The sequence below is a fragment of the Ahaetulla prasina genome, chromosome 13 (genome assembly GCF_028640845.1).
Source record: "Ahaetulla prasina isolate Xishuangbanna chromosome 13, ASM2864084v1, whole genome shotgun sequence".
In the NCBI taxonomy this organism is placed as follows: domain Eukaryota; kingdom Metazoa; phylum Chordata; class Lepidosauria; order Squamata; family Colubridae; genus Ahaetulla; species Ahaetulla prasina.
Genome location: NC_080551.1, coordinates 26,710,326 through 26,735,090, shown reverse-complemented (window position 1 = coordinate 26,735,090; position 24,765 = coordinate 26,710,326). Strand labels below are relative to the sequence as shown.

Below are 24,765 nucleotides of genomic sequence, written 5' to 3'. Positions count from 1 at the left end.
TGGCTGCCCTCAAATGCCCAACACATCAGGGGTGGCTTCTACTTATCTTTACTACCGGTTTGCAGCGGGATCGCGCTTGCTTGCTTCTGTACATGTGCAAAAGCTTCCTGATGACGTCGGGATTGGTGGACGGAGCCTTGCCCTGGTTTTATTACCGGTTCGCAACCCACCACTGCAACACATAATCATGGCTTGTGGTGATGACTGCAAATCTCGGTTTTCAAATGTTTCCAACCAAGGGTTAGCAAGCCATGGTCTGAAGCAGGCTAGCCAGCAGTTATTTCAGCAAACCAGTTTGATAGGATGTCCAAACTGGGAAATGCTAGACTACCCCTCCAGTGATGCCCAGCAGCCCCAGAGAGCTGGAAGCTCCCACTACAGGGTTCAGCTTGAGTGAACACTGAAGAAAAGCAGCACAGAACCCCAAGCCTCCTTAGACGCTGAAGCCAAAAGAAAAAAAAAAAAGGAAAAAAGACAAGCCAGACTTCCCCAAACCAGCCTGGGCCTCATGTCTGTCTCCCCTGCTCTGCCATAAGCCCTTCCTCCCTTTTGTTGGTGTTCATCCCCTGCTTTGTAAGATGAGATCAGGGCCTCATACAGCTCACCTCTCCCAACACCATTCAAATGAAATTACACAGAAAGAGGAGGGAGGCAGAGGGAAGGGGCACCAGCACCCCCAGGCTGACCAGAGAGGACATGGTCATCTTAAAGCACCTGGGGGAGATGGGGATGCTTGACAATTTTTGCAATAACAATAAAGAAATATAGGAAGGTGAATACCAAACAGTTCCAGAATGCCTGAGGCTACCGTTAGGAGACACCTCCCAGGAAAGGGCCCCACAGGAGGACAGCATCCACTGGTTGCTTTTAAAACATAAAAAAGGCTCTGACAATCACAGCTGTGGCGCATAATTGTCAGAGCCTTTTTTTACTTTTAAAAGCATTTTTTAACAACCTATTTGGCCGAATAAGTTGTTAAAAATGCTTTTAAAAGTTAAAAAAAAGGCTCTGATGATCACAGCTGAGCCGCGTGATCGTCAGAGCCTTTTTAAAATTTTTTAAAGCATTTTTTAACAATCTATTCGGCCGAATAGGTTGTAAAAAAAAGGCTTTTAAAAGTAAAAAAAAAGATCATGCGCCACAACTGATCACACACCTCCGCGCGCTGTTCTACTTACCCCATGCCGCCATTTGGCATGCACTGCACCCGTGCGCACCTTGCATTTGGTGCGTGCTGCGCACTGCGCATGCATGCAAGGAACATGCATGCACAGCTAGCAAACCGGTTGTAAAACACAGCACTTGAAAAACATTGAAGGAAAATGTGATGAAAACTTTACATGGGCATGTTTAAGATGGGGTCCTATGCTTCTCTGAAACCTGGTTAAATGAATCAATTGAAAATAGCAGCCTGAACATTCCAGGGTTTCAGATTGAACGATCAGACAGGATTCCAGAAACATCTGGTAAAAAGAAAGGAGGAGGCTTATGCCTATATATTAATAGAAACTGGTGTCAAGATTTTAAAATAATTTACAAATTCTGTGACAACAATTTAGAGACTCTAATTATCAACTGCAAACCTTACTATTCGCCTCGTGAATTTTCCTCATTTCTTCTAATTGCTGTTTATGTCCCACCACAAGCCTGTGTAAACAAGGCATTACGAACTCTAGCTGACCAAATCATGGAGGCTGAAGCCAAACACCCTGATTCACTGGCCATTGTTTTGGGAGATCTAAACAAGGCAAACTTAAGGAAAGAGCTACCAAAATACTTTCAGCATGTCAATTGTCCCACCAGAGGCAAGAATACTCTAGACCATTGCTACACAACACTAAAAGATGCTTATCGGTCTTTACCACGTGCAGCTGTAGGACACTCTGATCATTGCATGATTCACCTTGTACCTGCTTACAGGCAAAGACTTAAAGCCACAAAACCAATAATTAAATCAGTAAAGACCTGGATGGAGGAATCAAAATTAAAGCTACAGGCATGTTTTGACTGCACTGATTGGAATATTTTTAAAGATACCTCTGCAGACCTGGATGAACTCACAGATACTGTAACATCATATGTCAGCTTCTGTGAAGACCTATGTGTACCTACAAGGAACTTGCGAATATACAGTAACAACAAACCTTGGTTTACACCTAAACTTAAGCAGCTACGACATTCCAAAGAGGAAGCCTACAGAAAAGGTGATAAAATGCTGTACAATCAGGCCAGAAATGCACTAACAAGGGAGATCAGAGCAGCAAAAAGAAGCTACTCTGAAAAGCTAAAGAATCAGTTTTCAGCAAATGAACCAGCAAACATGTGGAAAACTCTTAAAATATCACCGGCTATGGCAAACCTCCTTCCCAGGCTGAAGGTAATCAACAACTGGCAGATGACCTGAATGAGTTTTACTGCAGGTTTGAAAGGAAACTACAGCCACCTATCTCCACAACCCCCATCTCAGACACACCAACAACAGCCAAGCCTCCTACAACTGACCCCATTTCATTGGGTTCACAACCCCTAGTGATCACAGAAAAGGAAGTGCAGGACCTATTTCACAGACAAAAGCCAGGAAAAGCTCCAGGCCCAGACAAGATAACTCCTTCTTGCTTAAAAGTCTGTGCTGACCAATTGGCCCCCATCTTCACCCATATTTTCAATAAATCACTAGAGATGTGTTATGTTCCTTCTTGCTTCAAACGCTCTACCATCATCCCAGTGCCGAAGAAGCCCACCATCAAGGAACTGAATGACTACAGACCAGTTGCTTTAACATCTGTAGTCATGAAAACCTTTGAAAGGCTAGTGCTTTCCTACCTGAAAACCATCACGGATCCGCTGTTAGACCCCTTGCAATTTGCATACCGAGCAAATAGATCAACAGATGATGCTGTTAATATGGCTCTGCACTACATCCTACCTACAACATCTTGAGTCTCCAAAGACCTATGCAAGGGTCCTTTTTGTAGACTTTAGTTCAGCATTCAATACCATCATTCCAGACATTCTTCTAACTAAGCTAAACCAGCTACAGGTACCGGAACAGACTTGTAAGTGGATCACAAACTTCCTAACAAACAGGAAGCAGCAGGTGAAGCTAAGCAAGATCACATCATATACCTGTACAATTAGCACAGGGGCCCCCCAAGGCTGTGTGCTCTCCCCACTTCTCTCTGTATACCAATGACTGCATCTCCAATGATCCATCTGTTAAGCTACTGAAGTTCGCAGATGACACAACAGTGATTGGTCTCATTCGAGAAAATGACGAATCCGCATATAGACGAGAGGTCGAACAACTAGCCTTGTGGTGCAACCAAAACAATCTGGAACTGAACACACTCAAAACCGTAGAAATGGTGGTAGACTTTAGGAGAAACCCTTCCATACTTCCACCTCTCACAATACTTGACAACACAGTATCAACAGTAGAAACCTTCAAATTTCTAGGTTCTATCATATCGCAAGATCTCAAATGGACAGCTAACATCAAAAACATCATTAAAAAAGGACAACAAAGAATGTTCTTTCTGCGCCAACTCAGTAAGCTCAAACTGCCCAAGGAGCTGCTGATTCAGTTCTACAGAGGAATTATTGAGTCTGTCATTTGCACCTCTATAACTGTCTGGTTCAGTTCTGCAACCCAACAAGAAAAACACAGACTTCAGAGGATAATTAGAACTGCAGAAAAAATAATTGCTACCAACCTGCCTTCCATTGAGGACCTGTATACTGCACGAATCAAGAAGAGGGCCGTGAAAATATTTGCAGATCCCTCGCATCCTGGACATAAACTGTTTCAACTCCTACCCTCAAAACGACGCTATAGAGCACTGCACACCAGAACAACTAGACACAAGAACAGTTTTTTCCCGAAGGCCATCACTCTGCTAAACAAATAATTCCCTCAACACTGTCAGACTATTTACTGAATCTGCACTACTATTAATTGTCTCATAGTTCCCATCACCAATCTCTTTCCACTTATGACTGTATGACTATAACTTGTTGCTGGCAATCCTTATGATTTATATTGATATATTGACCATCAATTATGTTGTAAATGTTGTACCTTGATGAACGTATCTTTTCTTTTCTTTTCTTTTTTTTTTTATTCAAAAAGTTTTACAAAATTCCCCCCCCTTCCCCCCCTCTCCCCCTCCCTTCACAACCCCCCTCCCCCCCCCCCGACTTCCCGGAACGAACACAAGGTATAGTTAAAAATAAAACAAACATATGCTAACAAATTTTCATCCCAACTTAATTATACCCCTACAATCATCAATTCCTAACTTCCCCCGAAAACAATCAAAAATAATACATCATAATCATTCAAAAACAGTCTGATAACTCTTAGTCTGATATCTACATTGAATATAGTCAATCCATTTTTTCCATTCCTTTAAGTATCTTTCTTGCGTATTGTCTTTCAAAAAGGCTGATATCTTCGCCATCTCAGCCAAATTGGCAACCTTCAATATCCATTCTTCTATTGTAGGTACTTCTTTTTTCTTCCAGTATTGTCCTATTAGTAATCTTGCTGCTGTTATTAGATTTAAAATCAATTTAGTCTCAATTACTGTACAATCCGTAATAATTCCCAACAAAAAAAATTGCGGCAGGAACTTTCTTCTTTTTCAAAACATTTTGTAAGATCCACCAAATTTTTATCCAAAAGGCCTTTATATCCTTACAAGTCCACCAAATGTGAAAATATGTAGCGTCATCACAATTACATCTCCAACATTTTGCTTGCATATCTGGATACATACACGATAATTTTTTAGGATCTAAATGCCATCTAGCATCTAAATGCCATCCATTTAGGATCTAAATGCCATCCAGCAGCCTGAACATTCCAGGATTTCAAATTGAACGATCGGACAGGATTCCAGAAACATCTGGTAAAAAGAAAAGAGGAGGCTTATGCCTATATATTAATTCAACCTGGTGTCAAGATTTTAACATAATTTACAAATTCTGTGACAACAATTTAGAGACTCTAATTATCAACTGCAAACCTTACTATTAGCCTCGTGAATTTTCCTCATTTCTTCTAATTGCTGTTTATGTCCCACCACAAGCCTGTGTAAACGAGGCATTACGAACTCTAGCTGACCAAATCATGGAGGCTGAAGCCAAACACCCTGATTCACTGGCCATTGTTTTGGGAGATCTAAACAAGGCAAACTTAAGGAAAGAACTACCAAAATACTTTCAGCATGTCAATTGTCCCACCAGAGGCAAGAATACTCTAGACCACTGCTACACAACACTAAAAGATGCCTATCGGTCTTTACCACGTGCAGCTGTAGGACACTCTGATCATTGCATGATTCACCTTGTACCTGCTTACAGGCAAAGACTTAAAGCCATAAAACCAATAATTAAATCAGTGAAAACCTGGACGGAGGAATCAGAATTAAAGCTAAAGGCATGTTTTGACTGCACTGATTGGAATATTTTTAAAGATATCTCTGCAGACCTGGATGAACTCACAGATACTGTAACATCATATGTCAGCTTCTGTGAAGACCTATGTGTACCTACAAGGAACTTGCGAATACACAGTAATAACAAACCTTGGTTTACACCTAAACTTAAGCAGCTACGACATTCCAAAGAGGAAGCCTACAGAAAAGGTGACAAAATGCTGTACAATCAGGCCAGAAATGCACTAACAAGGGAGATAAGAGCAGCAAAAAGAAGCTACTCTGAAAAGCTAAAGAATCAATTTTCAGCAAATGAACCAGCAAACATGTGGAAAACTCTTAAAAATATCACCGGCTATGGCAAACCTCCTTCCCAGGCTGAAGGTAATCAACAACTGGCAGATGACCTGAATGAGTTTTACTGCAGGTTTGAAAGGAAACTACAGCCACCTATCTCCACAACCCCCATCTCAGACACACCAACAACAGCCAAGCCTCCTACAACTGACCCCATTTCATTGGGTTCACAACCCCTAGTGATCACAGAAAAGGAAGTGCAGGACCTATTTCACAGACAAAAGCCAGGAAAAGCTCCAGGCCCAGACAAGATAACTCCTTCTTGCTTAAAAGTCTGTGCTGACCAATTGGCCCCCATCTTCACCCATATTTTCAATAAATCACTAGAGATGTGCTATGTTCCTTCTTGCTTCAAACACTCTACCATCATCCCAGTGCCGAAGAAGCCCACCATCAAGGAACTGAATGACTACAGACCAGTTGCTCTAACATCTGTAGTCATGAAAGAAAACCTTTGAAAGGTTAGTGCTTTCCTACCTGAAAACCATCACGAATCCACTCTTAGACCCCTTGCAATTTGCATACCGAGCAAATAGATGAACAGATGATGCTGTTAATATGGCTCTGCACTACATCCTACAACATCTTGAGTCTCCAAAGACCTATGCAAGGGTCCTTTTTGTAGACTTTAGTTCAGCATTCAATACCATCATTCCAGACATTCTTCTAACTAAGCTAAACCAGCTACAGGTACCGGAACAGACTTGTAAGTGGATCACAAGCTTCCTAACAAACAGGAAGCAGCAAGTGAAGCTAAGCAAGATCACATCAAATACCTGTACAATTAGCACAGGGGCCCCCCAAGGCTGTGTGCTCTCCCCACTTCTCTTCTCTCTGTATACCAATGACTGCATCTCCAATGATCCATCTGTTAAGCTACTGAAGTTCGCAGATGACACAACAGTGATTGGTCTCATTCGAGAAAATGACGAATCCGCATATAGACGAGAGGTCGGACGACTAGCCTTGTGGTGCAACCAAAACAATCTGGAACTGAACACACTCAAAACCGTAGAAATGGTGGTAGACTTTAGGAAAAACCCTTCCATACTTCCACCTCTCACAATACTTGACAACACAGTATCAACAGTAGAAACCTTCAAATTTCTGGGTTCTATCATATCGCAAGATCTCAAATGGACAGCTAACATCAAAAACATCATTAAAAAAGGACAACAAAGAATGTTCTTTCTGCGCCAACTCAGTAAGCTCAAACTGCCCAAGGAGCTGCTGATCCAATTCTACAGAGGAATTATTGAGTCTGTCATTTGCACCTCTATAACTGTCTGGTTCGGTTCTGCAACCCAACAAGAAAGATACAGACTTCAGAGGATAATTAGAACTGCAGAAAAAATAATTGCTACCAACTTGCCTTCCATTGAGGACCTGTATACTGCACGAATCAAGAAGAGGGCCGTGAAAATATTTGCAGATCCCTCGCATCCTGAACATAAACTGTTTCAACTCCTACCCTCAAAACGACGCTATAGAGCACTGCACACCAGAACAACTAGACACAAGAACAGTTTTTTCCCGAAGGCCATCACTCTGCTAAACAAATAATTCCCTCAACACTGTCAGACTATTTACTGAATCTGCACTACTATTAATCGTTTCATAGTTCCCATCACCAATCTCTTTCCACTTACGACCGTATGACTCTAACTTGTTGCTGGCAATCCTTATGATTTATATTGATATATTGATCATCAATTGTGTTGTAAATGTTGTACCTTGATGAACGTATCTTTTCTTTTATGTACACTGAGAGCATATGCACCAAGACAAATTCCTTGTGTGTCCAATCACACTTGGCCAATAAAAATTCTATTCTATTCTATTCTATTCTATAAAACATTTTATAAAAATTTTCCCTCAAATTCTGTGCCTGCGTGAATTTAACATTTCTAACCCAAATTTTTTCCCAAGTTTCCAATAATATTGGCTCCTGAAAATTTTGTGCCCACTTTATCATACAGTCCTTTACCAAGTCCCTTTCAGAATCTATTTCAAGTAACACATTATACAATCTCTTTATATGCTCCTGAGACTGATTTCTAATTTGCTTTACCAAATTTCCCTCGTTCTGCTCTATACCAATTTTCTGATCTTCCTTCCATCTAGCACGTAGTTGCTCATATTGAAACCAAGTATAATTTTTCCCTTCTTCTTTTAATACGTGCAGAGATTTTAATTGCAAATTACCTCTTTCAGTATACAAAAGATCTTTATATGTAATCATTTCCTGATTCTGTTCTATATTTATATTCTCTATTGTATGTCTAGGACTTGCCCATATAGGAACCTTATAATTTAGTTTATAAGAGTATTTTTTCCAAACACACAGTAGAGCAGTTCTTAGCACATGATTTTTAAAGGCCTTATCCACTTTTTTGTCATAAATTAAATATGCATGCCATCCATATAGCAAGTCATAACCTTCTATATTCAAAATTCTTTCCTCCGTTAAATTAAACCAATCACTTATTGCAGAGAGAGCAGCTGCTTCATAGTATAATTTAAAATTGGGCATTTTTAAACCTCCCCTTTCCCGAGAATCTTGAATTATTTTCATTTTAACCCTAGCTTTTTTACCTTCCCATATAAATTTGTTAATTCCCTTCTGCCATTCCTCAAGATTCTTATCTTTCTTAATTATTGGTATCATCTGAAAGAGGAATAAAAATCTAGGTAAAACATTCATTTTAATAGCAGCAATTCTCCCAGCAAAGATAATTGCAATTTTTCCAAACAATCAACTCCTTCTGAACTTTTGCCATAAAACCTCATAGTTATTCTTATACAATTTCACATTTGACGATGTAATATAAACCCTAAGTATTTAACCTTCTTTACAATTTCAAATCCTGTTATTTCCTCTAGTTTTTCTTTCTGTTGTGTGGCCATATTTTTTATTATCACTTTTGTCTTTTTCTGATTTACCTTAAACCCTGAAACCTTCCCATATTGATCAATTATTTCCAACAAAGATTTACTAGAATTTATAGGGTTTGTTAAAGTAATCACCAGGTCATCTGCAAAAGCTCTTAGTTTATATTCATGTTGCCTAACTCTAATTCCCTCTATCTCCTTTACTTCTCGTATTTTATCCAATAATGGTTCTAGAGTTAAAATAAACAATAATGGTGATAAAGGACATCCCTGTCTTGTTCCTTCGCAATCTTAAAAGGTTCTGTTAAGCTACCATTGATTATAATCTGTGCTGTTTGCTCTCCATAAATTGCCCTAATTATTCTTGTAAAACCATCTCCAAATTGCATCTTTTCTATTAATTTAAATAAAAAATCCCAATGCAATCGATCAAAAGCTTTCTCTGCATCGAGAAAGATAAATGCTGCTGGAATAAAAATTTTATTTTCTAAATACTCCAGTAAATTAACAATCTGCCTAACATTATTCCTCATCTGTCTCCCTTTTATAAATCCAGATTGATCATTATGAATTCTTCGCTGCAAAATCAACATTAATCTATTAGCTATTATTTTAACAAAAATCTTATAATCATTATTTAAAAGTGAGATTGGCCTATAGTTCCCAGGTTTAGAACAATCCTGTTCCTCTTTTGGTATCAATGAAATAAAAATAAAAGAGGTTCTCCATGAGGGGGGAATTCCCCCTCCTAATTGTATCTGATTAAATAATTCCTTAAGTGGACCTAACATCTCATCCTGTAAATTCCTATAATAACTAACTGTGAGCCCATCCGTACCGTATCTTTTCTTTTATGTACACTGAGAGCATATGCACCAAGACAAATTCCTTGTGTGTCCAATCACACTTGGCCAATAAAAAATAAAATTCTAATTCTAATTCTAAATTCTAAATTCTAATTCAAGAAAGAAACGGAAGGTTTAATACTTGCTGCTCAAGGACAAGCACTACAAACTAATGCCATGAAAGCAAAGATATAAAAATCCATTGGCAATCTAAACTGCTGACTTTGCAACAATAAAGTCGAAACTCTTTCATATTTAATATGTGAATGCAGCAAAATAGCACAAACTGATTACAAAGCTAGACACGACCGAGTTACTAAATTAATCCTCTGGTTATTATGTAAAAAATACGACTTACCTATAACCAAAAAGTCATGGGAACATAAAGTGGAAAAAGTTATAGAAAATGAGAAGGTGAAGATCTTGTGGGACTTTCAAATACAGACAGATCATCATTTGGAACACAACAGGCCAGATATCACAGTTGTCGAAAACTGAAACATACAATTTATTGACATCGCGGTACCAGGACATGCCAGAGTCGAAGAAAAAGAACTGGGAAAAATCACGAAATATCGCGACCTGGCTATCAAAACTACACGGCTATGAATGAAACGTAACTGTGATACCCATTGTCATCAGGGCACTTGGTACCATGTCCAAGAATTTTATAAGATACATCAACAAATTGCAGCTTCCTGCAATAACACCCGCGAAACTGCAAAAAAACTGCACTACTCAGAACATCGTACATCTTAAGAAGGTACTTGGTTGACACCTAGGACGCTGGCAGCAACCCGTATCAACCATTAGCACCAGTCAATGGTATTTGTGATGCATTTTTGAATGTTCAGTTGACCGAGTTTCATGTTTAATGAATAAAGTAAATAATAATAATAATAATAGTTCTGCTATTAAAACTAACTTTTCTCTATGGGTTGTGGTGGGTCCTCAGATCCCCTGGAGTGGAAAAATAAAAGCCTCATCAACAGTCCTTGCCCTGTGTGAAACGGAGTGGCTTGTCTTAATGCCCGCTGGTCAAATATCCTCTTCGTGAATATCACATGCCTCAGGAAATGTCCAGAAAAGAAGTCCATTATCTGCACAAGATTCCCTTCTCACAGAGCTCCCTCACTTGCCTGGCCAATCTCAAGAGGGCCTTTCCCAACTCAGAATCTCCAGATGTGCTAGGACTACCATGCCCATGCTTTCAGAGAGTTATCGGGGCTGTACAAGAGCTTAGAATCTCCAGCTCAACACAGGAAGGGAAGGTGAACCTGGTAGAAAGTGAGATTCTTTTTATTCTGATCCTTTCCTGGGAGATTCTTTTTATTCTGATCCTTTCCTGGGGCTACCAACTCTTGCAGAAAACCTCTTGACAATCCTTGAATTTGTATGAACCCCCTTTTCAAACTCTGGATGGCAACAAAACCTACAAGCAGAGACAATTAAAATTTTTAATCCATGTTAAATGTTTCTTTTTGGTTTTAGACACAGGCAGACAGAACAGGCACCCACCAACCAACCCAGGTCTTCTAACTCCAGAACCCTTTTCATGTGCTAATGGCACTTAACAAACTCTCCCTCCCATCCGACTTGGCCAGACCTTCAGCGACCTCACAAGAGGAGCATCTGGGCTGATGGGTTGATTGATCCCCCAAATGATGAATGGACAATGTTGAATTCATTTACTCAAGCATACGGTCTCTTCAAAAGCCTCTGCTTTTTAAATTGGGATTGAAAAGAGCAGGGCTTATCTCAAGGAAATATAGTTTAATTCCCAAATTGTAAATACCCAAGAACAAGTCTCTAGCTACAACTGCATTCAAAAGGTTCTTCACAGAGAAAGGAAAATAAATTCGTGTTTTCCCCCAGGAGTGAAAACACAGTGGAAAACTGTCAGAATAAAAGCATAAACATCCTCAGAATGGAAGAGCTCCCTTTCACCCTCGCAAAGAACCCCCTGATAGATGGACAAAGCCTTGAGGTACCCTTAGCTATGCTTCCAGCTGCACCACAAGAAAGGATGCTAATCAGTTCTAAACCCAATTTGGCCACATTTTCCATGACACACTCATGGTGAGCACAGAAGCAAACGTGCAAATCTGTCTTAGAAGGCACATAGCACCAAAACTCTTGTTAAGCTTGACCATCACATCAATCTTTTAACTAAGAGGCAGGAACCATTTTAGCCAAAAATAAAAAAAATGTTTGAATTTCAGACAACATGATGATCCATGCTGGGATGTGAGATTGGCCATGGAGCTCTTTGGGGCTGCTGATTCTTGGGGAACCAAGGGTGGAACCCACCCGCTTCACCCCCTTTGACTTCCCCAGCTGTTGCCACCTTCTTTTGCTGACTGCCAGGTGCTACTATGCATTCAAAGTATAATGAAGGGGTGGGGCATCTTTTCATCAAGAGGAGCTTGTCAAGCCTAATCCAAGACAAGACTCTTGCACAGAAGGAGAAGCTCACGTATTCCTCCCTTGAAGCCTTCAATGTCTTCAAATAATCTCCCCTCCCATGTGAGAAAGTGAAAACACCATCTCAGCTGGCATCACTGTCACTTGTAGCACAGCTTGTAGGGTGAGAAAATTACGGAAGAGAGGACATTGTCTGAGGACTCCAGAAACAGCTCTGGGCATGGAGGCCCAGAACAAACAGGGATTTCCTGCAAATCCAGCTGGATCACACTTCCTGACCTTTCCCTACAGCCAGCCTTGGCCACCTCATATGAAGTCCAGGTATCACTGAAGGAGGGCCACCTTATTGCTCATCCCAAGTTGGAAAGAAGGGAGCAATCTTGTACAAGGTAAAGCTTTCCTTTGAGATTCTCCTTTGCTCCAGAAGTGGCAACTCAACAAAGAGACAAAAGGAAGGCTCTACTTCTCTCAGACCTCCCAGCAGATTCTTCATCTCTCTCCTGGGCATCAAGTGGCAGCTCAGACATGTCTGCCCACATTGACACAGTAGCAGAGCAAAGAGCTAAAAGCAGAACTTGAGCAAGTGAGCTGCAATGGCAGGATTAGCAACACAGGAGGTTAAAGAGTGCTTTGTCCAGGAGACTTTTGTCACTCTCCAAACTCTGGGTTCCCATCAAAGATGACTTTTCCATTTAAGGCAGCTTCCAAAACATCTTATCCTCTTAATGAAGAGATGATGATCAAAATAAATCAGTGGGGAGACTTTATGAAGAAGTTTAAATTGACATCTTCTCAACTGCATTAAATCCAGTCTATGTTTTCTGCTGTAAACCAGATTAAGCTTTGTGGGCCACAAAATTCTCTCCCTGGCAATGCTTAATTTCTGCAGTATGGATTTCCGGTGAGGTTTCTTAATAAAAACAAGGCCACCCTTTGGTTGTGTCTGTGTTTTCCTGAGATGAAAAAGCCCGGGACAGAGAAAGGAGGCCCACAGATTACATTATGTCTCTTTTGTATCCTTTAAGCTCCTTTCATTTCAGATTTTTGCTGAGATTAATTCAAGGTGGAATATTCACTGAGAGAATATACCAAGTACAACTTCTCTCCTCTTGCAGAAATTGAAGGGAAAACATCTTATTTCACACCATAAAGGAATGTTCTGTTCCAGAACCTCCATCCCACCTTGGGTGGTCAACAGCTTGTCTTGGTTAACACCTCCAATGACCTGCAGCCACAATCAGACAGAACCTCCAAATTCACCTCCTGCCAAGCCTTTGAAGCCTTCCTCTTATCTTTCATGGTCCAACATCTATTTGGCATAATTGGAAAGCAAACTTCTCAACCCCTAGAGATGGCCCACATTCGCCTGGGCTACATGGCTGGTGGAAGAGAGTTGATCTTGGTCCTCAGCTATTGACACATTAGACTTGCCCTCAAATTTCACAATTAGACAACTCTTAGACTGTTCTTTTGCCTTCTGACTAAACTGCCTTATCCAGGGAATTCACAGAAAGACTGAGGTAATCTTCTTCCACTTGGCAGCTCTTCTTTCAGCCTTATAATTTCTGCTTTTTTAAAAAAATGTCCTTCCTCTTGGGAGTCCAGAACCTCAACTTCCGTCAGGGGTCTTAGAGGTGGCTTTCTTGCCATCTGGAGGTGGTTCCCTGCCACAGTCCTCAAGGTTCTGCTCTTTTTCACTAGTTAGCACCGAGCTTAAAAGAACAATAGTGAGGGAGCTGGCAGCAGAGCCAGGGAAGTTATACAAAAGGCGAAAGGTGGAGGATGTGGCAGAAAGGATTCCTCAACAGAGGCCCCCTGGGAATGGACTCATGGCCAGCTGTGTGGGTGGAAAAGCACAGAAGTCAACTTGTGGAGGAAATGGAGCCTAGGCAAGTTGAGTCTATGCAGCTTAAAAATCAGGCTTGATTGATCTGAGAAAACAGACTTCTGCAGAAGTAGTGGGCTTTCACAGTGGCAAGGCCTGCCCACGCTGGCTGCTTGGTCATGCCACAGAGTCAGATAAACTTTCCTCTTCACCTGCCTTGTATGCAACCCTCCCCCCCAAAAGAAAATTCTCTGAAGGCAGGAGGTCGGCAGAGCCAGAGAGAGGGCAGGATGTACAGAAGCTCCTCTGGGAAAGCAATTTTCCATGAGGCCTTTATCGCCTGATGAAATCGCATCTTTCCTCTCCCAAAAACACAGGAATCTTTCAATTCCCAAGGACAGCCTCACCCAGCCAGTCATAGGGAAGAGGACACAAGGCCACCCATAAGCATGGTTCTTGTAGTCCCCTTTAATCTTTCTTCTTTCCACACTTTCCTCCAGAGCTAGGATCTTCCGCAAACCAAGAAAATCTGTGTTTATTCCTCAAACAAAACATTGAGAAATCTGCAAAGGGCCCCCTCAGGGAATTTCAATGCCAAGAAAAAGTCAGAAGGATACCAACCCAGTTTCCAAACAATAATATAGAAAGCAATATGAGTTCAAAGAACCACAACCACTGTTGAATAATCAGCATCTGGGACTTTTGGCACCATCACCAAGGAAACTGAGCTGTTTGTTTATAAGGGGGCAGCCCAGAATTCAAGCACATAATGAGGAGCATTCAAAAATAAACAGGGGACACCAAGCAGGCGGAGTCTGAGAGGACAGAGGTGTCTATGCAAGAGCATTGGCTTCCAGGGGCAAAGAGCTCGCTTGCATCTTCCTGCCAGAAAGGAAAGGGGGCGGCCCTGGCCCTGGATCTTCAGGGCAGCCAAGGCAGGTGGGGAGGCAGCCTTCCTGGAGCCAGTAGGGTGGGGAAAGGGTTGTTCTTCAACAGCAGCTATTCCCCAGCTGCCAGTTTGACAGGAAAACCTGAAAAATGATGGTGAACTGTGCCAAGGGAACTATCCGATGTCCATAATCCGCCCTCAAAAGCCCCCACCTGAATGACTGGGAGCCCAACTGAGCACCATCTCTGCAATGGATGATGCCAATGGAAGCTTGACATAGTTTTAATTGGGACTCCCAATTCATCTCACCCTCCCTCGCTTGTCTTGAGTCTGTTTCCATGGAGATGCTCAGCACATTTCCAAAATGCCTCCTGGTCAGGCTTGGCCCCTTCAGTTGCCCTTGCCATACAGAACTTTCCATATAGATGGTTCGGCTGCTTCTACCTAGTTTACAGCCCATAGGATTAGCTTAGCTTAAGTACAACCCTATGAGCATTCGGCTGCCTCTTTTCCTTTCCAACACCAACAATATTCCAGCGTCAGCAGCAAATACGACCACCTAACTGCTTCCTCCAACCCCAGACTGCCCATGAATAAGTTGGGCCAAGACAACTGACCTTCACTGATCACCCTTCTTGTTTTCTGTTGCCCCCAATAGCGGTGAAGGAAAATCTCCCCCTGAGCTGAGAGGGGCATCAGGTCCTGCTCACCCAGGCTGCCAATGGTGTAGGTGGAATCCCTGGCCCTGAGCAGAATTGGTCCACTCTCTTGCTGGCCTTCTTCCTTATAGTACAGCTTGTAGCCTTGGATGGCGGCCATGTCTGCAAGCTCTTGCTGCCACTTCACAGTGATTGTTGTGCAGTTCAAGGGTTCTAGGCGCAATTCAGGAGATTTTGGTGCTGGGAAAGAATGGATATGAAAGGTTCAGTTTAAGAGCATCAGAACTTCCACCTTTATCTGACAGCCACTCTTACAGCCTATCAACTTCGGCCATGTTAGTGGTTTGCCACCATTTGATTTGATAAGGGGATGGGAGGCAATCCTGCCAAAATTAGACATTTATTTGCTGAAATTATATGGCTGACCATGTCACAGCTCACCACAAAACAAACGGGTCCACCACCCCTTGGCCCCAATGTAGCGAAGAATAGAATAGAATGGAATAGAATAGAATAGAATAGAATAGAATAGAATAGAATAGAATATTGGCCAAGTATGATTGGACACACAAGAAATTTGTCTTGATGCAAATGCTCTCGGAGTGCTTAAAGCCAGATCACCCTGGACTCTCCAGCAAACTTAGCAGCAGCATCTTCTCCCTGTAACTCCCCTTTTCCTGTGGCTTTATTTGCCTTTTGCTTGTTACAAACAAAGCTATTAAGGAGGAGCCACAATGTTTGGGAGTAACTCGTCTAAAGCCCCCTCAGTATACACCAAATGGACCAGCCCCTGTGACCTTCCAAACCAACCTCTGACTCTTTCTCAGGTGGGGGGAGAGCTCTACTTAGACAGAATAGCTCTACTACTCATTTGGAGGAAGAAGAGGGGGTACCTTTGACACTGGTGGCTTTTGGGGTGCGATGGGAAGTCCACAGAGAAGCCTCGCCCCAACCGACTTTTGTGGCAGCAGAAATGCGAACCAAGTAGACGCTGTCGGGCTTCAACCCCCGGAGCAGGTATTCATAGGTGGTCCCTGGGAACTCCAGTCCCTTGATGCTGCTTTCCGTGCTGAGACGGAAAGAGAGGCGGAAAGCCACCACTTCCCCTCGCCGGTACTTGACCGGGATGGGGAGCCAGGAGATGAGGACATCAGAGGGGGTTCTGCTGGTCAGACTGAGCTCGGGAGCCCTCAGCGGGACTAAGGAGGAGGAAAGATGGAAGACAGAGTCAGCCTCTCCAAGGGCCTGAGGGAGGCTACATGCTGGATCAGAAATGGAGCGTTAAGGGACTGAGCAGTTTGAGAGAGAGAGAGAGAGAGGCCTTGTCAGAGGTCCTTCCCTGCTGCTGCTGCTGCTGCTGCTTCTCCCACTTCTACTGTTCTTCATGCTTTGCTTCCATAGGTTTGAAATCCATATGGAGGACCCTGTTCTAGAGAGACTCTGATTCTCCTCGGTCAAAGAACTGGAAGCAGCCAGGCACAGGCCAAGCCAGGCCACTGCTGCTGAAGCAAAAGATCCTCCTCTGGGGGCCTGTGCCTGCTCCTGAAGACCCACCGTGACCCCCTTGGCCTATGGCAGCTTGGTGGTCTTAAGGATGCAGACCCCTCCCTTACAGATCCAGGAGGGGGTTCCTCCTCTATGGACTAAACTGTTGCCACCTGTTGTTCCGCCCCACCAACCCACCCTCTGGGTTCTAGTCTCTCGTGGCAGTTTTTTCAGCAAGGAAGCCAGTACCGTCTTCCAGTGTATGCCGAGTGACGTGGTCAGACATCTGGCTGGCCCCCAGGGGCATGTAGGCCACCACGTAGAAGGTGTAGTTGCTGGCAGGGTCCAAGTCATCAATAATATAATGGGTGGTGTCATTTCCAATCACCACTTGATATTCTTCATTGTTTAAGCCTGGAAGACAATAACAGCAGCACGAGCACATTATTTATTTATTTATTTATTTATTTATTTATTTATTTATTTATTTATTTATTTATTTATCTATCTATCTATCTATCTATCTATCTATCTATCTATCTATCTATCTATCTATCTATCTATCTATCTATCTATCTATCTATCTATCTATCTATCTATCTATCTATCTATCTATCTATCTATCTATCTATCGTATTTTTATACTGCCCTATCTCCCTAGGGACTCAGGGCGGTTCACAGCCAGATAAAATATACATATAAATACAAAATAAAACATCCATTAAAAAACTTATTACATATGGCCGAATAATTAAAAATAGCAATACACATAATAAAATCCCCATTAAAACCAATTCAAATTTAAAAATCTAGTCCAGTCCTGCACAGATAAATAGATGTGTCTTAAGCTTGCGGCGAAAGGTTCGAAGGTCAGGAAGTTGGCGGAGTCCTGGGGGAAGTTCGTTCCAGAGGGTGGGAGCCCCCCCAGAGAAGGCCCTTCCCCTGGGTGCCGCCAGCCGGCACTGCCTGGCCGACGGCACCCTGAGGAGTCCCTCTCTGTGAGAGCGCACGGGTCGGTGAGAGGTATTCGGTAGCAGCAGACGGTCCCGTAAGTAACCCGGCCCTATGCCATGGAGCGCTTTGAAGATAGTTACCAGAACCTTGAAGCGCACCCAGAAGGCCACAGGTAGCCAGTGCAGTCTGCGCAGGAGAGGTGTCACATGGGAGCCACGAGGGGCTCCCTCTATCACCCGCGCAGCCGCATTCTGAACTAACTGGAGCCTCCGGGTGCTCCTCAAGGGGAGCCCCATGTAGAGAGCATTGCAGTATAATCCAGACGAGACGTCACGAGAGCGTGAGTGACCGTGCATAGGGCATCCCGGTCTAGAAAGGGGCGCAACTGGCGAACCAGGCGAACCTGGTAAAAAGCTCTCCTGGAGACGGCCGTCAAATGATCTTCAAAGGACAGCCGTCCATCCAGGAGGACGCCCAAGTTGCGCAACCTCTCCATCGGGGCCAATGACTTGCCCCCAACAGTCAGCCGCGGCTGCAGCTGACTGTACCGGGATGCCAGCATCCACAGCCAGTCTGTCTTGGAGGGATTGAGCTTGAGCCTGTTTCTCCCCATCCAGACCCGTACGGCTTCCAGACACTGGGACAGCACTTCGATAGCTTCGTTGGGGTGGCCCGGTGTGGAAAAATACAGCTGAGTGTCATCAGCGTACAGCTGGTACCTCACACCGAAGCCACTGATGATCTCACCCAGCGGCTTCATATAGATGTTGAACAGAAGGGGTGAGAGAATCGACCCCTGCGGCACCCCACAAGTGAGGCGCCTCAGGGCCGACCTCTGCCCCCCTGTCAACACCATCTGCGACCGATCGGAGAGATAGGAGGAGAACCACCGATGAACGGTGCCTCCCACCCCCAATCCCTCCAACCGGTGCAGCAGGATACCATGGTCGATGGTATCGAAAGCCGCTGAGAGGTCTAATAGGACCAGGCAGAGGAATAACCCCTATCCCTGGCCCTCCAGAGATCATCAACCAACGCGACCAAAGCCGTCTCAGTGCTGTATCCGGGCCGGAAGCCGGACTGGAACGGGTCTAGATATGTCTATCTAGGTTTCATCCAGGTACCAGGGTAATTGACATGCCACCACACTCTCTACAACCTTCGCCGCGAAGCGAAGGTTGGAGACCGGACGATAATTACCTAAAACAGCTGGGTCCAGGAAGGCTTCTTGAGGAGGGGCCTCACCACCTCCAACAAAGACCCCCTCCAACAAAGAAACATTCGTAATCTCCTGGAGCCAGCCTCGTGTCACCTCCTGAGTGGCCAGTACCAACCAGGAGGAGCACGGGTCCAGTAAACACGTGGTGGCGTTCAACCTACCCAGCAACCTGTCCATGTCCTCGGGAGCCACAGGGTCAAACTCATCCCAAACAATCTCAACAAGACCGCTCTCCGACGTCTCACCTGGATCCACCCAATTTTGGATGGAAGGCTCCTTTAGAAGCCACTAAACAGCAAGAATAGGGCCGGAAATGGGTGAGATCTAGATCAAAAATGGGTTTTGATCTAAAACTGAGCCAACCATCTTTTGCTCCTTAGCAGTATTCCGGGGAATTTATGTCTGTGCAAATGCTGGATGTCTGGCACAGCCTTTCAAAGGCCTCTGAAGCAGACAAGAGCTGGCAACTGCTCTGGACCCTGCTTAGCAACTGAAGCCTGACAGCAGCCTGTCCGCAGTGGAAAAGGCACACACGCACCTCCACCCACCCAGATGAAGCGGCATCAGCTCCTCCACTTCAGAAGGAAGGCCACAGGCTGACATTCTACCAACTGGTTTTCAGACAGTTTTGAGTTAAATTGATAGCATTTTAATTAGGCAAGTTCATCAGCACCTCACAAGCCTCCAATTAAAGGACTGTTAATTAGGCACGATTTCTGACCTGCCACATAGGGACCTGTGTGCAGTGAATGGCTGTGAGGCCTCCGGTGGTGCTGTGGCTCCCGGCTCAGACACAAGAAAGCTGCTCCATCTTCTTTCTTATTCACTAACAAGGCGTCAGCAACAGCCCTGCTCTTCCCATCCCCACAGTCACCCTTCCCCCCTATCTTTGAAGAAGAAATCAACTTCCAGAGCAGGTCCTTTCAAGAGGCCCTCATTTCTTTCACACACACACACACACACACCATGAGAAAGCTTAATTTTCATATTGGAGAACTGCTGCCAAGGTGCCTCTGATCTACGCAAAATTATCTGGCTTATGAGAAGTCTCCCACCCCATTTGGGAAACAGAAAGCAAGAAGCCCTGCCCACCCCTCTCCCAGCAATTAGGGCCTTCAGGAGTTGCACCCTGGGGCCCAGCTCAAGGCCTCTCAAAGCCAGCCTTCTGCTCTCATGAGGGTCAAGCAGATGAGGCTCAACCGCTTGTTTCTGCTCCAGTGCTGAGATCGGTCCCCCTTCCAGGATATGTTGGAAGCCCACCATTATTCCCAAAAGAACTGTTTGCCAGCAATTCTTGCACCCCCAAATAGACCTTTTTCCTAGAGACACACGTTAAATATAGCCATTTTCTGGAATGAATCAATATCAGCTTTTCAGTCCATCATCCAACTAATTTATGCAATATTTATCTTCCCAAAGATCTGGTAATCTTTTAAAAAAGTATTTAATAAATGCCAAAATGTATAATATGATGAGAAGGAAGATAATGGCTGCCTCTTCTAACTAGCTAGGGCCTGCTGCTGAAAACCCTGAAGGTTGCTCACATACAGAAGCAGCTGCATTGTTGGTCCCACATGGACCCGGAAGGCTCCCGGCACCATGAGCATTTCACCCTTCCCTTTTGCAGCAGCCCAAGAGGCCCACAGCAGCCCTGCTCAACTCACCTTCTGCCTTCATATAGTGCACCGAATAGGCAATCACTTTGTCTGAATTATACAGTGGCCTCTCCCACGCCAAGAGAATGGCTGAGCTTGACATGGTTTCTGCATGGACATTGCAAGGTGCGCTGGGCCGGTCTTCAGAGAGAACGACTGTCAGGCGTGCCCTGGCAAGGACAGACCCTTGGCTGTTCTCAGCCACGCACTGGTAGATGGCATCGTCTTCAGGGATGATCTGGTTGATCACCAATTTACTGGAAAGATGAAGAGGGAAGGCATTAGAAGGGAGCCAAATCAGGCACGTGAGAAGCAAAGGATGCGTCAAGCAGGCCAGTTCATAAGCACGTGACACAACCAGACCTTTAAGCCTTGCCCACAGAGCAGTGCTGGGAAGGGGTGACGGGTGCTCCGGTTATGCTATTATTCTGCTCATCAGATTCCACTTACACGGAGGAGCAGCATTTCTCAAGCACCTCTTGAACAGAACAGGCCCAGTCCTCCTCCTGTGCTGTAGGTCTGCCCCTCACCTAGGCAGGACCACCCCTTGTTATCCGAGAACCAAGCAGCCTGCTTCCCTACCTGCTATAGGTCTTGATTCTGCCATTGGAATGGATCTTCCGGCCATTCTTCAGCCAGGATATCTTGGGTGTTGGAATGCCTTCTGCCTGGCAGGCAAAACGGGCTGTGCCAGCTCGGGGCCTGGTCAAGCTCTCCGGCCACTCCACAAAAGCAGGGGGGGCTGCAAGAAACAGGAAGCGGGATCCATTTCACCTTCTCCCTTTCTAAAAATAATCTCAACCAGTTTTTCAAACTGTACATCTCTGGGACCCAGGCCCATTTCTGACAGACACTCCTCAGCAAGCCTGGCCCACCTTGGCCCAAGACAGCCTGTGCAGCTTGTCAAAAGAGGCCTCTTTGCCACAGAATTTGGCTTGAAAGCCCATCTTGGATCCCCTCTGCTGGCCTCCCCAACCGTCAGTAGGAGAGATCCTGGGGTCCTGCCCTGCCCAGAGCTAAACCTCCTCCAACTCGCTCCTCACCTAGCACCAGCAGTGTTGCCATTGCAGTGGTGAAGTTGCGTGTGCCAGGGATTGTAGCACGGCAAACGTACACACCAGAATGTTGTATCTTCACGTCTGAGATCATGAGGTTCCCATTTCCAAGCACCCGTGTGTTGAAAACATCGATGGACTTGTGGTCTGTTTTGAGAGAGACATTTTAACCACCTGCCTTGGTTTGTGATGCTTCCCACCCTCGGCTGCCTCGTCCATTCATCCAAATGTCAGACCTCTGGAGAAATTCCAGCAGACCCCTAACTCCCTTGATAGCAAAGGGTCTGATCCACAGACCTGGCCTCCTCCCCACTAAACAGCCTGCTACTCCCACTTCTGATGCTGTGCATCAGGATACACAAGGATTGCACAACCAGCTTATCTTGTGACATCGAGAAGTATTTAGCAGAAGACAAGCCGTTTTTAGCTTTCTCTCCCACACAGTCTCTTTTCAGCTAGCATGGATGGTGTAGCAGCTTCTGCCACAAGTCACACAAAGATGCCCACCAGCTGGGAAAAGATGGTCATGCCTACTATCTGCCAGATATGACCATTCTCTCCAATTTTTCCTTTCCAACTTTGGGGGCACTGACTGAAAACTTCAAAGGGACAATTTCCCTTTTCGCATGCCAACCTGTGGGGAGCAACAATGAATGTGTCATACTCAAAAGCGTTTCCCACTTATTCTCCCTCATGTGACCCGCAAGTAGTGGCACCTTTCATTTCCCACAGCTGGAAGCCAAAGAGCCAATGTGGACCATCTACCACTCACCAAGGCGACTCCAGGACACAATTGGTTTTGGATTCCCGATGGCCACACACTCAAAGATGACCGTTTGGTGAAGAGAAGCTGTCATATTTTGGGGGCCAGCTATAATGGATGGCTTATGGAAAAGCTTGGTATTGGTAGCTGTTGGGGGAAAAAAGCATACAACAGAAATGTGTTGTCCACATCCATCAAATGCGAACCACTTCAAGCCTTAGAAATGGAATTATGGAGGGAGGCACTTTGGTGAAGACCCTTTTCCACCTGATACGCCAGGACTCTGAACATCATTGTATGCTGGCAACAATGTTCGAAAAGCAGCAAGATTTTCTGGATACCTGGAGCAACAGTGAGTTTAGCCTCGCCACTCCTCCGCCGGCCGACAACTGTTGTAGCAACACAACGGTAACTCCCTGCATCTTTTGGCTCAACGCTATAGATCTGTAGCACTCCGGATGGCAGCATAGTTATCCTGGAAGGACAGAATAGTGGTAGGAAAGAAAGTCCCTCTTCACTTCTCGGGGGTCTGCCTTCCCCTCCCTGCCAGATGCCCTGCAAGTCGGTTAGGCTGCTTTTGGCCAGAGCTAAGAAGGGGATCCCAGGGCCACCCCAGCACCCCCTCCTGGAATAGGTTAGGGGAAGCTGCAAAATCGTGTTCTCAAGTTGCACACAAAGCATGGCCGCATTTTTTTTCAATTTTATTTATAATACAACACAACATAACAAACACAAAACACATAACGTATATTCCCTTTTTACAACTGTTTCATAGCGGTGACCTCCTAATATTTATATTTTCTCCCAATTCGCTTTATAATCTTTATATCCTTCTTGTCCCATTATCCCTTATTACTCTATAATCCCATTTATATTAAATGTATACATTTTTATACACTATCTTACCAACATCTTACGCTTATTGTTTCTGCCTTTTCAACACTATTCATTTTTTCTAATATTAATAGCTTTACTTTTCTCAATTCTTATATATTTATTATTTACATATTATACATTCCTAATACATTCTATACCTTCTAGTTTCTCCCCTTTATTTTCCTCCTTTATTTCTAGATTCAAGCCATTCATACCATTTATTCCAGATTGTACAGTATAATAATCTGTCTCTTCTTTCTCTTTGATTTCTTTTGTTAACTTGTCCATTTCGGCCCACTCTAAAACTTTCCCAATCACTTCTTCATCTGTTGGTATCCCTTCCTGTTTCCATTTTTGTGCATAAGTTATTCGTGCAGCTGTTATAATATGTAGAATCAAATATTCTATTTCTTTGGTATATGGTCTTGTAAAGATTCCTAATAAAAATGTTTCTGGTTTGCTTTGAACTGGTTGTTCTGTTACTTTTTCTAGCCATTTTTTAATATTTGCACAGAATTTTTTTGCTTCCGGATGCATCCACCATAGATAGTAATATGTTCCCTGAGTTTTTTTACATTTCCAACATGTTGAATTATTATTTGGGAACATCTTTGCAAGTCTTGTAGGTGGAAGGTGCCACTTGTAAAACAACTTCAACTGGTTTTCCTTGTATGCCGCAGATGTTAATTTTGAATTTACTTGCCACATTGTTTCCCATCTCTCCAAATCTATTGTATAATTAAAATTTTGTGCCCATTTAATCATTGTATCTTTCACTATCTCCTCTTCCATTTTGTAGTGCAACAAAAATTTATAAATTTTATCTAATTCATGTTGTTCTATTTGTATTTCATAATTTTTTGTGTCTTCTTTGTACTTTGATTGTATTTGAGTATACTGTATGTCCGCCAATCTATTTCTCTATTTAAATCTAACTCCAGTTCTTGTCTTGTTTTTAGTTTCCCTTGTCGATCTATTAGATCTCTATATCTTATTATCTTATTTAAATCTGTTAAATTTGGATGTTTTAATGCCTCTGTTGGTGAAAGCCAAATCGGGATTTTTGTGTAATGCTGTTTTTTGATTTTCAACCAAATTTGTAATAATTCATTTCTTATTATATGTCTTTTGAAATAACTATGTGTTTTATATTTTCCATCCCAAACAAATGCATGCCACCCTGCCTGTAAATCGTGTCCTTCAATTGTTAATATTCTTTTATCCCTTAATTCTATCCATTGTTTTAACCAGGTTATGCTTGCTGCATTTTCTTAAACCCAGTACTGGCCTCAAATGTCACCCTTTCGTTTTTCTCAAAATCAAAACAAGAAATGACTGTCTGAAGCTGGGCACCTTGTGAGTGGTGCTGCTTTTGCATTTCAGCAGGATTGGAGAGTCAACCCACAACAGCCAAGACGGTGGCAGACTC

At 43.6% G+C, this 24,765-nt stretch overlaps 1 protein-coding gene across 2 annotated transcripts in view; it reads right to left on the bottom strand.

Annotated features, from left to right (window-relative positions):
• Positions 1–24,765, bottom strand: part of PRTG (protogenin) — a 51,003-nt gene that overhangs the window by 12,540 nt on the left and 13,698 nt on the right. Inside the window, exons 4-11 of one of the 2 annotated variants that reach the window (XM_058156492.1) lie at positions 22,802–22,935; positions 22,470–22,607; positions 21,686–21,844; positions 21,225–21,384; positions 20,652–20,899; positions 17,064–17,228; positions 16,223–16,528; positions 15,288–15,569 (exon numbers count right to left, since the gene is read on the bottom strand). In XM_058156492.1, the coding sequence (XP_058012475.1) occupies positions 15,288–15,569; positions 16,223–16,528; positions 17,064–17,228; positions 20,652–20,899; positions 21,225–21,384; positions 21,686–21,844; positions 22,470–22,607; positions 22,802–22,935 (1,592 nt within the window). The remainder of the gene's footprint in view (positions 1–15,287; positions 15,570–16,222; positions 16,529–17,063; positions 17,229–20,651; positions 20,900–21,224; positions 21,385–21,685; positions 21,845–22,469; positions 22,608–22,801; positions 22,936–24,765) is intronic. The other variant, XM_058156493.1, reaches the window with a different exon arrangement.